This window comes from Manacus vitellinus, unplaced genomic scaffold, assembly GCF_001715985.3.
Source record: "Manacus vitellinus isolate BGI_N305 unplaced genomic scaffold, ASM171598v3 scaffold_70_pilon, whole genome shotgun sequence".
NCBI classification, from domain to species: domain Eukaryota; kingdom Metazoa; phylum Chordata; class Aves; order Passeriformes; family Pipridae; genus Manacus; species Manacus vitellinus.
Genome location: NW_021940754.1, coordinates 1,617,488 through 1,635,208, shown reverse-complemented (window position 1 = coordinate 1,635,208; position 17,721 = coordinate 1,617,488). Strand labels below are relative to the sequence as shown.

The 17,721-nt window shown below is 47.8% G+C and overlaps 2 protein-coding genes across 8 annotated transcripts; one reads left to right on the top strand and one right to left on the bottom strand.

Annotated features, from left to right (window-relative positions):
- Positions 1-6: 6 nt before the first annotated feature.
- On the top strand, positions 7-8,797 carry CEP68 (centrosomal protein 68). 7 transcript variants are annotated; one of them, XM_018084409.3, is made up of 9 exons: positions 238-779; positions 2,106-2,159; positions 3,040-3,465; positions 3,979-5,424; positions 6,437-6,559; positions 6,752-6,848; positions 7,692-7,847; positions 8,234-8,291; positions 8,430-8,797. In XM_018084409.3, the coding sequence occupies exons 1-8, from the start codon at positions 777-779 to the stop codon at positions 8,281-8,283; spliced, it is 2,355 nt and encodes a 784-aa protein (XP_017939898.3). In that variant the 5' UTR covers positions 238-776; the 3' UTR covers positions 8,284-8,291; positions 8,430-8,797. The 7 variants fall into 7 exon arrangements, with proteins under 7 accessions (XP_025752047.2, XP_017939898.3, XP_029820269.1 ...); XM_029964409.1 differs by having other exon boundaries at positions 2,106-2,369; XM_029964411.1 differs by lacking the exon at positions 238-779 and adding an exon at positions 1,483-1,492 and having other exon boundaries at positions 2,106-2,369.
- A 1,043-nt stretch (positions 8,798-9,840) lies between these two features.
- RAB1A (RAB1A, member RAS oncogene family) lies at positions 9,841-16,865 on the bottom strand (the record flags this gene model as incomplete). The annotated part of the gene is made up of 5 exons (XM_029964412.1): positions 9,841-11,684; positions 11,957-12,088; positions 13,069-13,164; positions 14,510-14,605; positions 16,770-16,865. Coding segments are annotated over 5 exons (618 nt in total), but the record flags the coding sequence as incomplete, so codon positions are not given.
- Positions 16,866-17,721: the final 856 nt, after the last annotated feature.

Sequence of the window (17,721 nt, the reverse complement as noted above, 5' to 3'; positions counted from 1 at the left end):
GATCCCGGGGGGTCCCGGGAGACTTTCCCTTGGGAATCCCGGCACCCGGCAGCGCGGGGCACCCCGGGGTGCGCCGCCTCCCCGGTGTCGTTGCCGCGATTTCTTATCTTTTTTGGTTAATTGCCGGGTTTTTTTGCAGCCGCGGGAAGGCTTCTCGGGCAGAGAGGAAAGGAGCGGAAAATCCCAAACCGCGGATCCCGCGGGATCTGAGAGGCCAGAGCGGTGTGGGTTTGTCTCAGAAAACAGCCCCCAAAATGCTCCCCAGCCAAAGCGGAGCTGGCGGGAGGCGGAAATTCCATCAGCATCCGCTGCGCTCGCCGAATTCCATGAGCCAAGCGAGACCCGCGGGCGGTGGGAGCCGCTCCATGGGATAGAGCCCTCGTTGTCCGCCGGGAATTTTGTGGCGCCCTGGGGCCGGCAGGGCCCTCCTGACGGCGTGAAAAAGCTCAGGGATTGCCTTTCAGGAGAGATCCCTGCGGACCTCCCCTGTTGGAATGAATGAAGCAGCGACTTGTCTTCATCTCTTATCTAAAAACCCGCCCTCGGGTCCTGTTTCTGTGTCGCTGCCGAGACAATTGAGGGCTCGGGTGTAGCTGGGGGTTTCTGGCTGTTTTCCCGTGCGTTTGAGGCCAGTGGAAAGTCTCCACCGCGCCCAGAGCTGCGGTCGTGCATCCCTCTTCAGTCCTGCCCGAGGACTTGGGATTGCTTCTTCCTGCCCTCAGGGTTGATCTTGGTGCGCCGCCGCTGCCGCTGAATTTTTGTGGGTTTGTTGGAAAATGGTGAGAAACTTTGTTTTCTAGTTGGTTGTGTAGTTGGGAGTTGCACGTCGTGGCAGTAGCATGTTCACTTTGCTGTTAAATGTGACTTTTTGCCTGATTGTTCTGTGTGTGGGATGTGTGTGACATCCCCATCTCCTATGCATCCAGGTGTGGTTCTGTATCCAGCTCCCCCTGAAGTTAATTGAAATCGTCTGCCTGAATTAGAGACTTTTGAAAATGCAGTGAGATCCCTGGTGTCCCTTTAAATACCCTTACAAATCCTGAAATAAGCAGATTTACTCTCGCCCCTGTGTACTGGCAGGTTTCCTGGTTTCTCTTTAGCTTCCAATTAGCTTCTGGAGATTTAGTGGACCTGTGAACCAGCACTTGCTCTTTTTTTTAAAGACCAGTGGCATCACAGAAATGTAAATCACTGCATGCTGTCTCCACAAGATAACAAATGATCTTAAGTTCAGAATATTCAACCTTTTCCTCCTCCACACGGTTACGAAAGTAACAGATGGGTCGTGACCTGTATGTTTTATTTTCTGTTTGCTTAACACTTGCTTTTCAGATTCAAGATCAAGCTTCTATGTGGTTTTTTTATAGTTGTTAAAACAATTTGGCTGACACCTGACTCGAGCCACTAAATCTGATGGAGATAAAGATGTCCAACATCACTTTGAACTCAACGTGGCTTCTTCTTAAAGAATCTATATTTTAAAAATAAAGAGGTACTGAGGTCGATGGTTAATTACTGCATGTGCACTTTGAAACTTTACAAGCTGCTTTGATGCCTTTTTAGGCTTTTCTTTCTTTTATATATATATTTTTTTAAATCACTACCCGCCACAGGGGTAGGTTTATTGATTACATTTGTTTCAGTGACCCCACATTTTTGTTTGGATATACAACCTTTCTGGGGGCAGAAAGAGGGTGATGCTGTCGATTAGGATAACACGACGTGCGTGGGGTTGTGTTTGGTAGCAGTTAAGCAATGGAGTGGGGGATTCCAGGTGTGGGGCTGAGGGAGAGGGCTGGCAGAGCCCAGGCTCGTCCTCCCCGCAGCTGCTGCCGTGCTGAATTTAGCTGCCGGCCCTTGGGAAGGGGGCAGGCAGCTGCAGAGCTGTCTGTGTGGGGATTTGGTCTCCCCTGGAGACCCGGCGCGTCGTCCCGCCGCTCTTTGTTCCCGTGCACGGGCTCTGCCCGTGGGAAAACCCCGCTTGTCAGAGGGGTGGATCATAAAACTTGTGACAAAAGAGCTGAGTGAGTATCAGCTTGTCTCCCACTTCCAAGTATTGTTCGGGAATTCTTTCTTTCCTCCTCTTTTTTTTTTTTTTTTTACAGTTCTTTGTAGTTTGCTGTTGCTGCTCCCTTGGTCTATCGGTTGGCACTGGCTGGGTGAGTCCCAGCAAAACCACTCTGCCGGCGTTGTCCTGCTGGTTTGGGCTGGAATTGCTGGAAGAGGCCAGATTGGGTCTCCTTGATTTGGCTTATGAGTTGTCCTGCAGCAGCTCCTCACTCAAGCCCAGTGTGGGGAGCTGGAGGGGGGAGTGGAGCATCTCCATGCATGGAGCATCCAGAGCTCAGGCTTTGAGTGGAACACCTCAGGTTAGAAGGTTTTGCAGAAAGGTGCACTGGGCTTGGCTGTACAGCACGTGGGAAAATGTCATCAGCCGAGAAAGTAGTTCCATTAATTAATTTCACAAAGAATTAATTTCATGAATTGAGGTAGAAGCTGCAGGTTTGAGTTTTACAGCCTCCTGCCTCCCACTCTGACATTTTATATCTACTTGCTTCTGGGTGGCTTCCATTTCAAGGTTTTGAATCTTTTGTGTCTTTAAAAAACCCTCAACTCTCCACCCCAACAGCCCCCAGGGCTCAGCCACGCTCGTAGGTGCTTTATGTCCTAGTTAAGGATGTCTCATTTGGGCCCAGTGACCTCATGGTGCACAAACTGTTGGTGAAATTGGCCATTAATTCAGGACTCTGGTTGCACTCTGCCAGAACAAACCCAAGTTAGTTCTCAGTGTGGCCAGGGCTTTAGTTAGATTTTCCCTGTGCGTGTCACATCCTTGAAACCAGATAACGCTGCTGAGATGTGAGGGTTTGCTCTTTCCTCTGTCCCACTTGACACACCAAGATGCTCCTTTATGAATTTTAGGGTCTGACCCAGATCATGCTCGAGCTCTTCGTTATTAGGGGCAAACCCAATTTCTTGACTTGCTGTGGAGATGAGGGGGGATGACGAGTTGCCCTTACTGTGTGCTGTGTGTTCCAGAGAGCCCGAGGCTCGGTGTCCTCTTGCAGAAGAAGTTCTATCCTAATGGCCGTGGATGTGGGAAAATCCCTTTCTGAGGCCTCTCTGAGCGGGAATGCCGAGGACGATGGTAGTTGGGACTGCACGGAGGTGGAGGTGGACAGCCCGGAGCTGACGGACAGCCCGCACCGGCTCTCAGGGGCAGAGGAAGCCAAGCCCAGCCTGCAAGGGATGGATGTGACAATGAGCAGACACAGTCACTTGGCCACTGGTGTCACTCAGGGAGACTCCAGCTGCCGCCCAGCAGTGTCTTCAGCATCTGCACGCGGATTTTTCAGAGCAAGAGCAAACCTTTCAGAGAAAGAGACGCTGATTTGTCGAGGTGCTGCTGGTGGTGATGTGCCTCCTCGTGTCAGCCACTGGTCCCTCTCCTCAGAAGGGCAGCAGGTGAGAGGGTTGTGTGTGCAGGTGTTGCTGCACCACCGGGAGGTCCCAGGCGAGGTGAGGACTTATTTGCCAGGGCTGTCCTAGCAAGGGCTTTCCATCTCTTCCTGCCGGAGTGTGCCCACCCCTGCCCGGGCTGGGATGTGTGGTGGGAAAAGGCTGGGGCTCCAACACCCAAGTTGTTGCTTCCGTTCCCATATTGCCACCGCAGAGCTGGAAAGTCGCTCAGGACAGTGCTCCTTAAATAAATGCCTCTTGCTGCCAAATGACTCCTGCAGCTTCCCAAGCCCTCGAGATGCCTTTCCTTAAGATCAAGCCCCACTCTGGGCTCTGAGCAGCTGCAGGCTGTCCCACAGACGGCACAGAGCTCCACTTCCAGCCTCAGCTCATGGCAGGTCCAGGGCTGGGCTTTTATCTCCATATCCTGGATATGTGTGGATGTCTTTGTCTGGTTGCTTTGCTTCATTTTATGCATATCTCTCTCTCCCTTTCCTTTTCCACCCTTTCCTTGAGCAGGTGAAGCCATCAGGCTGTTGGGATCCGGCATCCAGCCCTCTCAGCCGGCGCAGCTCTGCAGAGGAGAACATCCTTCCTGACAGCTGCCACGACGCCCCTGTTGGCCATCAGAGACAAAGTCTGGGAGCCCAATCCTCATCTCCCTCCACCCCAGAGCTCCTGCAGCCCCACACCCCCCCCAGCCCAGGGAGCGCCCTGCGGAGCCGCTCCATGTTGAGCCTCTCCGCTCTGTCTTCGGGAAAGAGCGGCCTCTCCGAGGAGCCGTCGGGAAGCTTGCCAGCCAGCATGGATGTCCCTTCTCCAGCAGCCACCATGGTCACTACGGCCACCAGGGACCTGTGGTGCCGACAGGGAGCAGCAGAAGGCAGGGCCCTGCAGGTGCCTTTCCTCGATTGCCGCACCACTGTGGAGCGCATCCGGGAGGTCTCCTCCTACCAGTCCGATTACTGGGCCTGTGCCATCCCGGATTCCTTACCCCCGTCTCCAGACCGTTGCTCGCCCCACTGGAACCCCAACAAAGAATATGAGGACTTGCTGGATTATGCTTATCCGCTGAAGCCGAGGTACAAGCTGGGAAGGATGCCAGAGCCTGTCCTCCATGACTCAGGAGTAGGCCTGGACAGCTTTTCTGCTTCTCCTGAGGGCACGCTGAGGTCCACCAGCTTCTACAGCCCCCGAGGTGGGCAGGCTCAGGGAAGCAGAGAAAATGGACGTTGGGAATTGGTGGCCTCTGCAGAGAGATTCTCCACCCCGGGGCCTGGAGAAAGCGGCTGCTCAGGAGCCGGATTGTTCTATGAACCTTCACCTATTGCCAAAGCATCCTTTGCAAGAAGTACTTCCTCTCGTCCTTCCAGAGGTTTTGCTAAGGATGTAAGGATGGAGTCAGGTGGGCCAAGTTCACCTGGGCACGCTGCTGTGGATGGGAGGAGCTGGTGTTCCAGAGGGAGCCCTTTCCCAAACCTCACAGGGCAGGCGAAAAGCACTGCTAGATTTTTACCTATCACAGGTGTGCTCCCCCTGAGAAAGGAGTGGGAAGGGGATGAAGAATTTCTTTCCCTACCTCCAAGACTGCAGGAGCTGGAAAGGCTGGCTCATTTTCTGTCCAATCTTTCCTTAACTGTAAGGACGCCCAGGCACGACCACCATAACCTGCCACGTCACAGGCAGCCCCTTTCATCTGGGCTGGCTCCTTTTGGGGAAGCGAGTGGCAGGGACAAAGGAGGGAACACTGAGGGTTATGCTGGGCGGTGGCAGCCCTGCAGCTCTCGAAAGCCCAGCTGGGAAAACACAGAGTCGTGTGGCTGGATCCATAGGGATCCCCTCCGGGGGCTTCATCTACCGACCGGTCTCAGGGACACGTCGGATGGGATGTACCGAAATGAACCACGGGTCAAGGGACATCCAGTGAAGAGCCAGCAGAGCGAGTCCCTTGTCCAGTGTGTCAAGGTAGGCTGAGACCAGAAATAAAGTTTATTGTGGGAGGATCTCACATAAAACGTGCCTGGTCTTTATGGCACAATTAATTAAGGCTTCCTGTGCTGCATGATGTTGTGCTGCCTGGCAGCTGGTACTAATTTATGCAGGGGGGATCACCGGAGCAGATAATTCCTTCTGATGGAGCAAGAGCCTGTCTTGCTTTTCCTGGGGCCCAGTATCACAGGGCCAGGCTCGGTGGAGATGTGACTCTCAGCTTTCCCCCATCCTGCAGTGCTGCTGCACCAGGGAAGAGGCAGGAGCTGCAGCAACTGAGGGGTTTCCTAATTATTTTGAGAATTTTTATAATTTGAGTAAATGATGTCTCACGGCCATCCTGCCACCAGTGCTCTGCTCCCTGGCAAGCAGGCATTGCTCCCCACCTTCCTCTCCATCTTCTTCACCACCCCAGTGCTGGGATGAATTTGGAAGTGATGCTGGGCTGTTTGCAGGAGAGTAATGATTATCACTCACATAGCTGCAAACTCATCCCCTCCTCCTGTATGGGAATAACTCTGCTGATTTATAAGGGTCTTTTCTGTATCTGCCACCCCTGATTGCCAGGGAAAAGCAGCTCAGCTTTATGGCAAACCCCTGACGAGCAGGAGCAGGACTTGAGTCTGGTTTCAGTGCCAGCAGAGGCCCCTGGGTTTCATGCAGCATCTTACAAAAATAATCCCGTACCGAGACGCTTTAAAAATAAATGAAAGCACTTAATTGAACGAGACAAACCCCTGGGGAAAAGCAACTGCAAATTAACTGCACAGCTCCAGTGAGGAGGAGGAGGAGGATGAGGGTGTCTCTTGGGCTGCGAGGTGGCAGAGGCCAACCTCTTCCTTCCGCCTGGGTGCTCCCAGCTTCCAGCACCTCTCCATGGAGGCATTTCATGGTGACCCTCAATTCTTGCCACACAGTGGCATAGGGGGGGACTTTTCTCCATTGCAGCAATAGATCTGTGACCCCTTTTCTGTGCTTTGTTGAGTAGATGTTTTGCTGCCAGCTGGAGGAGCTGATCCGTTGGCTGTACGACGTGGCCGATGTCGCCGGCAGCTGGGTGCCCCCCTCGCCGGATGCCGGGAGCGTGACAGCATCGCTGCACCGCTACCTGGTGGGTATTGGCTTTGCTTCCCCCTCTCCAGTGGGAAGCAAGGCACCTCTGGAATGGTCTAGGGTGCATTGGGTTTGCAAAGACAAATTTGGGAGCACCAGGAATGTGCTCAGGGGAAACTGCTCCCTCGGCGACCTGTGTCTATTCCTAAAACCCTTTTAAGTGATGCTGCTCCTCTCCTTTCCTTGCCAGGAGTTCAGGAAGGATGTGGCCAACCACCGGAGCCTGACGGAGAGCGTGCTGGAGAGGGGAGAAGCTCTCCTGGACTGCATGGCATCAAATTCCCCGGGTGAGGAGGGAGTGCTTGAGTGGGGCTGGTCATGAACGCAGCTGGTGATGCTTGTGTAGCATCTGCCCCCCAAAATTCCTGGCCCTACATGTCTGGGGGTGGGTCAGCAGAGGGAAGGAAAAGGGTTTTTTACACCTCTGTTGCTGCCCGGAGACCTGGAGGTGAGGTGAGGTGGAGGTTTGAAGCCATTACTCCCGAGTGCTTGGGCTGCACCGTGCCTTGACCCTGGCCTTGGGCCCTGCCATCCATCAAGGGTGATGGATGTTCCTGCCTCTTAGGGGTCCTCTAGGTTATCCCAGAGGCAGCATGGCCAGCTCCCACTGGGCTGTGGATGGAGCTGGGAAGAGATGCTCTTTTTCCAGGGCAGGAGAGGGTGATTTTAACACCCCATTTGCACTCGGTGCATCCTGTGCTGGTGTCAGCAGCCAGTCTGGGGGCACAGCCCAGCCTGGCTGGTGCCGTGGTGTGTGTGGAGCAGTTTCTCTGGTGACTTGGTGCATCCTGCACAAGGGCTCTCTAGAGGGTGGGCTATACCTGCAGTCACCAAAGGGGCTTTAGAGGCTGAGTGCTGTGTTATGGATGGGCTTTCTTACCCAGTCCCAAAGGTTTCCCTTATTTAATGAAGATAATGCATCTTCATTAATCTGGAGCTTCCTAAGTCGCTTCCCACCCCCTCCAAACTCTGCATCACAACGTTGACAGGGTGAACATCAGGTTATTGATTTCTAACACTCCATTTCCTTCAAAAGCTCTGCCTGGGTGAGCAGAACTCTCTCTTTCTGCTCTTACAGACATTGAATTACCACATTACTACCACCTCCATTCATGTTTTTTGTTTTCCAGCTCTGAAAGACACGCTAGGTTTGATTGCAAAGCAGTCAGAAGAGCTGGAAAGCCATGCAGAGCACCTGTACAAGTCCATTCTTGCTGCTGTGGGTCCTGTGCAGGGCAAGGACGAGGTGGAGGACGAGGGAGATGCAGCACAAAGCTGCCCCATGGGTAAGCAGGGGGGCAAACCAGCCTTTCTGCAGTGGGGGAAGAGAGAGGGAAGCGTAGGGAGAGAAACACTTAAATTAGCAAACACTGCATGTCAGGGTCTATTGTTATTTCTTTGAATGTGATGTTTGGAAAGCAAAGGAGGTCTCAAAATGGATGCCCCGTCACCTCTAAATGGGCAGCTCCTCGGAGGGAACCAGCAGGGAGGGTTGGGGGGACAGCAGCAGCAGCAGAGGGAGGATGAGGAAGGGGTATTTTTTGGCTTTATGTTTTCTCAGAAACATTGTGGTTGCCATATAATGGTGGGAAAGGGAAGCAAGCGAATTCGGGTGTAAAATAGGGGCTACAAAAATTGTTTGCTGATTTCTTGACTGTCTTCCTTCAAACAGAACTGGAGAGACAAGTGTTTCAGGAGTGTCAGCCTCTCACAACAGGATAGTATCTTAAGTAGTGTTTGTTTTCTGTTTTTTTTTAATTGATACCTATACCCAGCTGTACCCTATACACTGTGGGAGTAGCCAAAGAAGGTTTTTCTCTGTTAAACTGCAGCCAAAGTACAGTAACAAACACCCCATTTTATTTCAGATGCTGCTGCCTCTGTCAGACCTGGACTTCGTTAGCCCATCTTGGGAGGGCTGAGAAGAACTGCAGCAAGCACCAAACCACCTCCACCACCACTTGGTGCAGAGATGCCAAAATGTGTTCAGTGAGCCCACCAGGGCTTGAGAAAGGTGTGTGGTACAGCAGGCACTCTGCTGCTGGGACGCCTGGAGTCGTGTAAGGAATGTACAGCTGGCCTTTTTCTGGTTTGTTTTTTTAACATAGCTTTCCTTTCTTTATTGAAGTGGCCTGTTCCATGTGTTAGCAGAATGTCAGGAACAGAGTTTTTTAACTGAGTAATCCATAGTGTTGCCATGCAGCTCCCTGCCAAGTAAAGCCGTGTGATTTTAATAGCCCCGTTCTCATGTTTTGTTTATGCTCGTCAAAAATAGGTGCCAGAAGCCAAGAAATAGCAACTCCTTCTGGTTCTTGGGAGCAAACTGAAGGTCTATTTATATTTACCACTCCCTGCTGAAGCAGAGCCTATTTAACTTTCAATTTTCTTATGCATAAACACAAGCCAAAATAGCGAATCTCAATAAAAAAATAAACAGGCCGGGGAGAAGCAGGTTCTGTATAATCTGGTGTCACCTGCTGTGGGCTGTAGCTGTGTTGGTGCTGTGCTGGTTTCCCCTCTTACAGCTACTGCAGTTAACCACTGCTCACAGAACAGCATCAAGGTTTTCCACGCCCTTTCTGTAATAGAAAGGGCATCTCTGAAGCAGCACAACGAGGTAAGTGGCCAAACAAAGTTACAGCATGTTGGTACCCGGCTTTAATTAACCTTTAAACTAAATGGTGAGCGGGGTTTTCTTGTGCAGAAAGCATCACTTCCACCCATTCCTGTGAACACAACACAAGTAGAAGGTAAAAGCACAGGTAAACTGAAGCACCTACAACAAATAATTCATTGGAGTTTTTGGAGTCTTTTTGGATACTCTCCCATCTTCTGTGTCCTAAGCCTCACAGGCAATTTTTTTTTGACCCATTATGTCAAAAGTATTCAGTATTTTAGCTCACAGGTAAGAGACTACAGTGCCCTTTTCCAGGACTCTTAGGCCTGCTCTGCCCTCACACCTCAGCCTGAAAACCACAAGCTTCAGCAGCACCAGCAAAGTCATGACTGAGGGGGGAACAAATAACCACCAAACACCTGGTGTAGCCCAAGTTGGTTTTGCAATGCTTTTATTACTGTATATATTAACATTGGTTTGGATAGTATGTAGCAGGCATCTCGACATTGAAGTTCATTTGTGCACTCTCTGAAGGGAAGATGTTTTACCCTCAACACAACCTCCTTCTGCTTTGCTTCCTGATCTGGGCAGCACTCGCTGCTGCTCCTGCTCTTGAGGAGCAGGCACTCACATTTATAATGAATTATACCAACAAGCACATCTCTACTAGAAAGCACATCACTTTATTGTGAAGGTCTCAAGTGGAAGAGTTCAACTTAACCATGACAATACTTTATGTATTACAATTGCCTGTTGATTTATGCAACTATGTTGAAGAAAGCTGTTAGCCAAAGTCACCCCCCCCAAAAAAAAAAAATCAGAGGATATTTGCACCAGTTTTAGTTTATACCTCACAACATACCTAGGCTATATTTTTACTATCACAGGGTGTATTTACTACTAGGGGAATGTTACATGGTCTTTCAAACATGAGACTATTTACAGAATAGGCTGAACATTTGAGTTTAGATAAAGCTGAACAATTTTACATGTATAGGAAGTGTTATAGGCTAGCTTTCCTGTGGCTTTTAGCTAGACATCAGGCACTAATGATTTGATTAGCTCTGTACAAAGAATCACACACCATCCAAAACCTCTTGGCTGCTGGTTAGTTCCAAATTATTTGAGATAGAGCCTACTTTGAGCAACAGTCTGGTGGGGGGCCCTGCTGCCCCCATGTCATCCTCCTGGTGCCTCGCTGCAGAACAGAATAGAAGCTAAGCTGTTGCACTAAGTCAGAAGAGTATTGATTAAAAGAGGATGGAATTAACAGTATATAGAAAAGACATAATATACTGGTAGAAAGTTACACCTCCTCCAGGTTACGCTGAAATCACTCGTGTTAGGGAAATACTGTTCTCTCCCCTACTACGCAAAGCTGTCGGGAATCCCCTAAGTGGAGTCCTTGAGAAATAAATTAAGTTCCAAGACTAAAGTTAGGGAACTGTTGTACATTCAGAGTGCATTATGCCTCCATGAACATTGGCTGGGTGTTTCTAGTACAGCACACGTGCCTTAAGCACCACGACAGCTCAGGCTTTGGGGCCGCAGCCACTGGTTTGAGTTGCAGGGAAGGTCTCTGGTCTATCAGGAGGTCTGAGAGCCATGGCTGCACACACAGATATGTTTTGTGCACAATGCAAGCCTGATTTCCCCCTTAGCCATACAAATTAAGACAATATTTATCACCATACAGTTTGATATTACTTCCAATAAGTACAATATTTATTAAACATTTCTTCAGTTTTGTTACATATTGTGCAACAAATTACAATATTCTGCAGCCACAAATTATATGCAGAGTATGAAGAAACTATTAATCAGATAGTGTGATCTCTCCATTTATAATTCTACAAGAAGGAACTAGCAAATCAGATCTTACATATATCTTACTAAATTTTATGCATGGAAAGTGACAGACACTGTTGTGCTGTTTGATACAAAATGGCTAAACTTCATCTTCAGAAGACTAAACCTGACATCTAAACATGCCAATAGAAACATCAAAACAAAAATACATCCTAACCAACCACAGGAAACAGTCTGGTATCAGGAAAAGCAACAAGGATTACACGTTTATAAACCAGCACACAAAGGTTTAAAACAGTTCTGAAAATGAAGTTAGCTGTCTTGAGTCAAGGGAATAAAAAAAGTCAGTATTGACCATTTACAATCTCTGACCTTTGTGGAGACGGTAAGAATCTGTTGTAGTGCAGCTACATACAGTACAATTCAGGCAATTTTTTTTTTTTCACTTGGGTTCAGATTGCAAATTCATTGTTGTGAGACAAAAGGGGGGAGGCAAGTTTTAGCAGCAACCTCCACTAGACTGCTTGACTGGAGTGCTCTGAATTTTAACATTGGACTTCTCTGCACCACCAGCTGTCGCTCCCGGGCCCATTCGTTTTTTAATCTCAGCAGCCATGGTCATGAAAGACTGTTCTACATTTGTGGCATTCTTTGCACTGGTTTCCAAAAAGGGAATTCCAAGAGAATCTGCAAATTCCTGCAAATTGAGAAACAGTGAACAGTAAGCTCATACACAGGTTCATAGCTCACCTCCTTTCCTGGTGCACTGCCGGATAAGCCACAGGTTCCTGGATTCCACCCCACCCCCCATCTCCAGTCTGACCTGCAGGGCAGGGGGTCATTCAACTGCCCCCATTTGTGTCACCCTGACATCCATGTACCACAGCACTTCCCTGCTCTAGCAGCTCCGTGCATTATGAACCAAAGCAGGTGCTCACCAAGCAAACACAGCTGTTTGTATCCACATACCTTTGCTGTTGTATAGTCTACTACTTTCTTTGTGGTCAGATCACATTTGTTCCCCACCAACAACTTGTTGACGTTTTCACTGGCATAACGGTCTATCTCCTGCAGCCACTGCTTTACATTATTGAAAGACTCCTGTGAGATAAGAGAACTGTAAGCAAGGCCCTGGGAGAGGGAAGTTCAGCACTTTGGTAATGACCAGGAAAGAACAGGAAGCAGTGCCCTGACCAATGTGATTCACAGGCACGGGAGAGAACTCTCTAATGCTGCCATCCCTGATGGCCTCAGGACAGCCCAGTCACCACATGGTCTACACAGCTCCTGCTCCAAGCCCTACACAATCAGCCCTTCCTGCACTCCTCCCCCCCTATTATTTTCCCAGCTCCGTATCTTGAATATTCAAGAGCTTCACCCATCTGGGACTCTTCTTCCTCTTCCTGTAGCAGAGACACAGCACGCAGCTGAAACCAGAAGAATCCCACAAATTTACAAAGCACCAGGTATCAGGTGCAAACCACCTTGTTGTAGATATGCTGGAACAACCTCTGACTGCAGAAATGCTGGATCAATATTCCAGTTAGCAATTGAACACAATTGTTCTTTTTCTATTAATGAAGAAACCCTACACTTCCCAAGTGCCCTTCCAACAGGACAACTGCACCAGTAATCTTCAGAGATCCTTTCACAGAAAACACTGGCTCAGTTGTGTCCTACACACATGCTGACAATTTTCTGTTCCAAATGCCCATTTTTACTGTAGACCAAAGTTCAAGTACATTCAGAAATCTTTCAACAACTTCCATCAGTAACTCAGACTTCCTGCTACCAAAGGCAGGGTGAGAAGTATTCACACAGAACAATCAGTTACCTGCTCAGCAAGTTTGAGGTTAAGCCTAAAGTACAATTGTTTTAGAGCCACAAATCCCACTGCTCCTTTTATTTCTGTGTTCAGCCCCAAACCCTGCATAGGAATATATACACTTGGCTTGATAAACCTCAGTGCAGCCCGGAGAACTGTGCCACTGTCTCCTTAAGACCTGCTCAGTTGTTAAATTCCTGGGTTTATTTACTTATCAGCCTGGAGAAACTCTCCAGGCACAGGTTTTAACACTTACCTGATCTGTAACATCATACACAACTATGATGCCATGAGCTCCTCTATAGTAACTGGAAGTGATAGTCCGAAACCTCTCCTGTCCCGCCGTGTCCCACTACAAGACAAGTAACAGGGTCAGTCACCGCAGTGTGGCTGTGCCAGAGTTACACAGCAGCTTCCAGCAACACAGCTCAGAGGATCAGCCACCCAACTACAACCACATCCAAATCACAGCTGCAGAAGTGGCTCTGAAACTGTGTGCATCAAACAGGATTTGAGGAGATCAAGTATTTTAGCTGAGAATTGCACCTGGGTAGCCACTTTTCTCAAGTGCTCATTTCCTTGGTTTCAGCCAAGGGTGGCCAGGAGATCTCTCTGAGGAGAACATGAAGCAGTTTTAACCCATGGAGAAGTCATGGTTCAGTGCTCAGAAGAACAAACACAAACCAGGGCTTGGTTAGAAAGAAGGTCGGAGCTGCAGGTCTCCAACATGACCACTCCCTGCAACGTCCTTGGCACAGGAGCTCCAGCAAAAGTATTTAAAGGCAACAACTCAAACCAAACCCAGTTCTCTTCTCCTGCTGTGAGACTTAAGGAGGGATATTAGGTGCTTGACCTCTTCCCCCACCCAGGACAGGAACGGCACCTGCCCAAACAGCTCCTGGAGCCGTGTCAAGAATAGGACTGGCTGCATGTTAGAAACAGTCAGACTCAGACTGATTCAACAGTGACAGCATTCCTAGTGGGCCGCTCTATACTCAGGACAGTTACACTGGAGTCTGGAGGCTCGGGCTTCTGGCTGTAAGCTGGACTCCTGCTTCACAACATGGAATCCCTGAGTCATTGCTGTTCGAGTCCTAAGAGCCTTTGCTTGAGCTGGAAGCAGTGGCTGACAAGGATTGTGTGACCTTGCACAGATATTGGGTTTCATTACACCAGTCACCCTTTTAGAGTGCTTCAAGATTAAAGAACTGCCAAGTCTCTTCCCCTGTTTATTCCAAGTGAAGGCCAAAAGCAGCACCGCCCAGTGCTAAGGCAGACAGACCAGTTACAAGGCTTCGTGTCAGTTTTTCCACTCAGGTCAACAAAAGCAATTTCCAGCATTAGACAGTGCAGTCTGCTAGTAACAGCTGCTGTGGAATTCAGGCATCTTGGACAACTCTGTGGTATTCCTGCACTTATACAAATCATTGCTAAGAACTGCAGAACTACACCAATTTTGATATGAGAGCACTCCAGCACAGAATCTCCTCTTTCAGGGAAACATAATAAGCATCCTTCTTTTAAGGACAGGTCATGGGAAGTCCTGGAATCTTGTGAAAACTGCCTTGCCTCTTGTAACAGGGAAGCTATCACTTACATTTTAATGATTAAAGTACAAAGATAACTGCCAACAGTTATGAATATAATTCTGTGCTCAAACAGTTTAAAGTACCCAGGAGTTGAGAAATACTACTTACTATCTGAAGCTTGATTGTTTTCCCATCTAGTTCTATAGTTCTGATTTTGAAGTCCACACCAATCGTGCTGATGTAACTTTCTGTGTACGTGTCATCCTAGGAGAGAGAGTGAACAGAAGTCAAGCCAGCTGCACCTCTTCTGCAGCCACCCACTTCATTATGTACCAGGCAGACAAGGGTACTTAATTTCCTTGGAAAACCAGCCTGATCTCTCATGGCAAAATCCAGGAGGCAACTATGCATTTCCACAGAGTATCTACTTTTCAAAAATTCTGCAAAAGCTTTTCAAACGCACCACAAACAACCAGACCTGTGTTTCAAAAACTAGTCAAAAAAAGCTTTTTTTCTGGAAATCCTGCAGTGTTAAGTCCTTGTGACTCGTAGTGTAAAAACCAGTCTTTGCTCAAGTTGGCAGACTGAAGAGCTACTCAGAATAACCACTGTGGTTAATAAAATGCATCAGATTTTTATTCTCCTTTGATGTTTTTTTCATCTGTGTTACACAGCAGCCACCTACAAGTCAGAGGCTTTGCTTCAGTCACACTCCACACATGAATTTCAGATCCTCTGCTGCTGCAGCTGGTTGCTAAGGCAGGTTAGAGTTACAGCTGAGGTACTTGTGCTGAGTCCTCTGCTCTGCAGCCTGTGTCAATACAGGAAGGAAAACTGTTGAGCAGTTTGCAGGGACCTGGCTGCAGTCTCCAGCAGGCCTGAAGGCACACAGGAAGGGCTGGATCAGCCTTTGCTACCTTCTAGTGATTGTCAGCTTGTCAGAATAAAGGAAGTTTCTATCCCTAAAGTACCTGTAGGATAGAACTGCATGCACAATATACCACAAAAGGCTTTCATGCAACCAGTAGGTATCACAAACACAAGGGATTTCTTTGGGCTGTGAATGGAAGACATCTTGGGTAATACATCCAAGTAAGAATGGAATATTAAGCCTTTAAGAATGACATGACATTTATTTCCTTAACATTTCAATACTCAGAAGGGTATGTTTGAAAAGCCTGAAGTTTAACCTACAGCAGCAAGAACACAGGTAAGTGAATGCTGTGGTAATTCCTTATGTCAGGGTAAAACAGCTTAGTTGGAAAGTCACATTTTTCCAAAGGAAAGAGCTATTTAGTTGAAGAAACACCAGATAACTGAGCACAAACTTAAGCTGGCTATCAAAAAGGAAAAGTTGGATTATTTGCATGAGGCCAGGATTAATTCAACAGTATCTGTGAGAGAAGCTGGCTAGACTGCTCTGGGAATACTGCTCCAGCCGTGGTGTCACTTCCAATCCACTGCCACCATGCTGTGAGCAGAGCAGGGGACATCCTTCTCCTGCTCACACTGGTTTTAGTGCCTCCCTCCCCTAACACTGCACCACCAGCAGCTGTGACAGCTGTGACTGAGACTATTTGCACACCGCAGACCACCATTTCACACTAATAACATGACACAACAGGCTCTTCCCAGAGGTGCCCAGAGCAATTGTTCAGGCTGTGAGAACGGTGCCATCACCTTGTGGCAGCACCACACTTTAGTTTCTAAGTTAATGTCCCATATTCTCCCTTCTTTCCTCTCTTCCCACGGCAACATAAAGCTGCACTTTGACACAGGCACAGATAAGAAATTCAATGGACTTCAGCTTTTTCTACTAAGAGCTGGCAAACCCATTTTAAATTTTCTTGTTGACAGGAAAACTTGAGCTTCTTGCATCAAAGTTCAGCCAGAGCAGCCCATCAGCAATTTTAACATTCACTAAAGGAAGCACAAGGCCTCGTTATTCCTAGATTATTATTTCAATTGCTTCTCTGACTAAACAACTGGTAGATCTTTTCAATGCAGATAGCAAATTTTATCTGGCAGAAAATGTTCTTATCAAGTAGTAACTGATCAAGGCCTTGCCCTGACACATTTGTACCCCTCATGCCTGAAGGCTCACACCCCAGAATTCAAGTATATCCTTCCACCTTCAGTGTTCTACCACTACTGTAATGATGGAAGTTAAATTAAGATATCTTGTTCTCTAGCAACAGGAAAATTAGAATTAAACTTAACTGGACACAGTCTTGATATTATTTCTTTCCGATTTACTCAAATACATCAGCTAGAAACAAATTCAGAAGATAGGAGGGCTTTGCAATACTATACTTATTCCTTGGTATGCCAGACCTGACAGACATCAGCCTCACTACCAGAACTACTTGAAAGGAGAGTTCTTGCTAAGCAGCTTTTTTACATAAAGTTTTCAAGCATGATCACTTACTGCAAACCTAAGTAGAAGGCAAGATTTCCCAACACCGGAGTCTCCAATCAGAAGTAGCTTGAATAAATAGTCACTGCAGAGGGAAAAAAAAAAATTAGGTCACTTAATGAAAAACACTGTCAAGAACCAAGTTCCTTACGCCAGGGTATTATGATGTTTGAGAAGGGTAAATTAATTCACTGCTAGGAAATTCACCTACAACTCCAAGCTCCTCTATCCAGTTTAGACACTTACAATTTACTTGGTAAGGGAAGTGTGAAGTAGATGCTCTGAACACAGCATTTTTAGGTGGAACTGTGCTTTCCTAGGAAGTTACTCTGGGGATATTAGTCGGACAATCAGCAAGACTAACACAGTCCTACTCCAGCCCTTTGTGGTCTAGCACAGATGAAAATCATGCTCTGCAATTAAGTGTAAGCCTCACTGCTTGGGTGAGTAACTCAAATAACATGCAGGTGGCAGTGACAGCCTGCTGCCCACCAGAGCCATTACCTTTGCATCTTTAGAGTCAGAGGTTTCACAACATAGCTGCCCAAAGCCAACCATTTCTTTCCTCAGTTTGAGTTACCCATATTTAAGTTCCAACAGAATGCAACAGCACAGTATGCAATTTAAATATACAAACTATGAACACCAAGTGTCATAGTTACAGTGCCTGTTAAAGCAAAATTAACATCCATCTTCCACTACAGACTATTTATTAGCAGAGACCAATACTCCACCTGCCTTTCAGGAATTACAGCTAAAGTTATTGCCAGATGAGGATACATCTCTGGGGGACATCAGGTGTGATATCAGTAATTCTCAAGACACACTGGAAGAGTTGACAATTCTTTTCTTGCCTAATGTTGAGTCTTCCCAACATTAAAGAACAAGTACAGTGTCATCAGTGACCAACCTAGATTTACACTTCTAAGAGTAGTGAAGATTTCATTGTTGGCAAAATATAAGT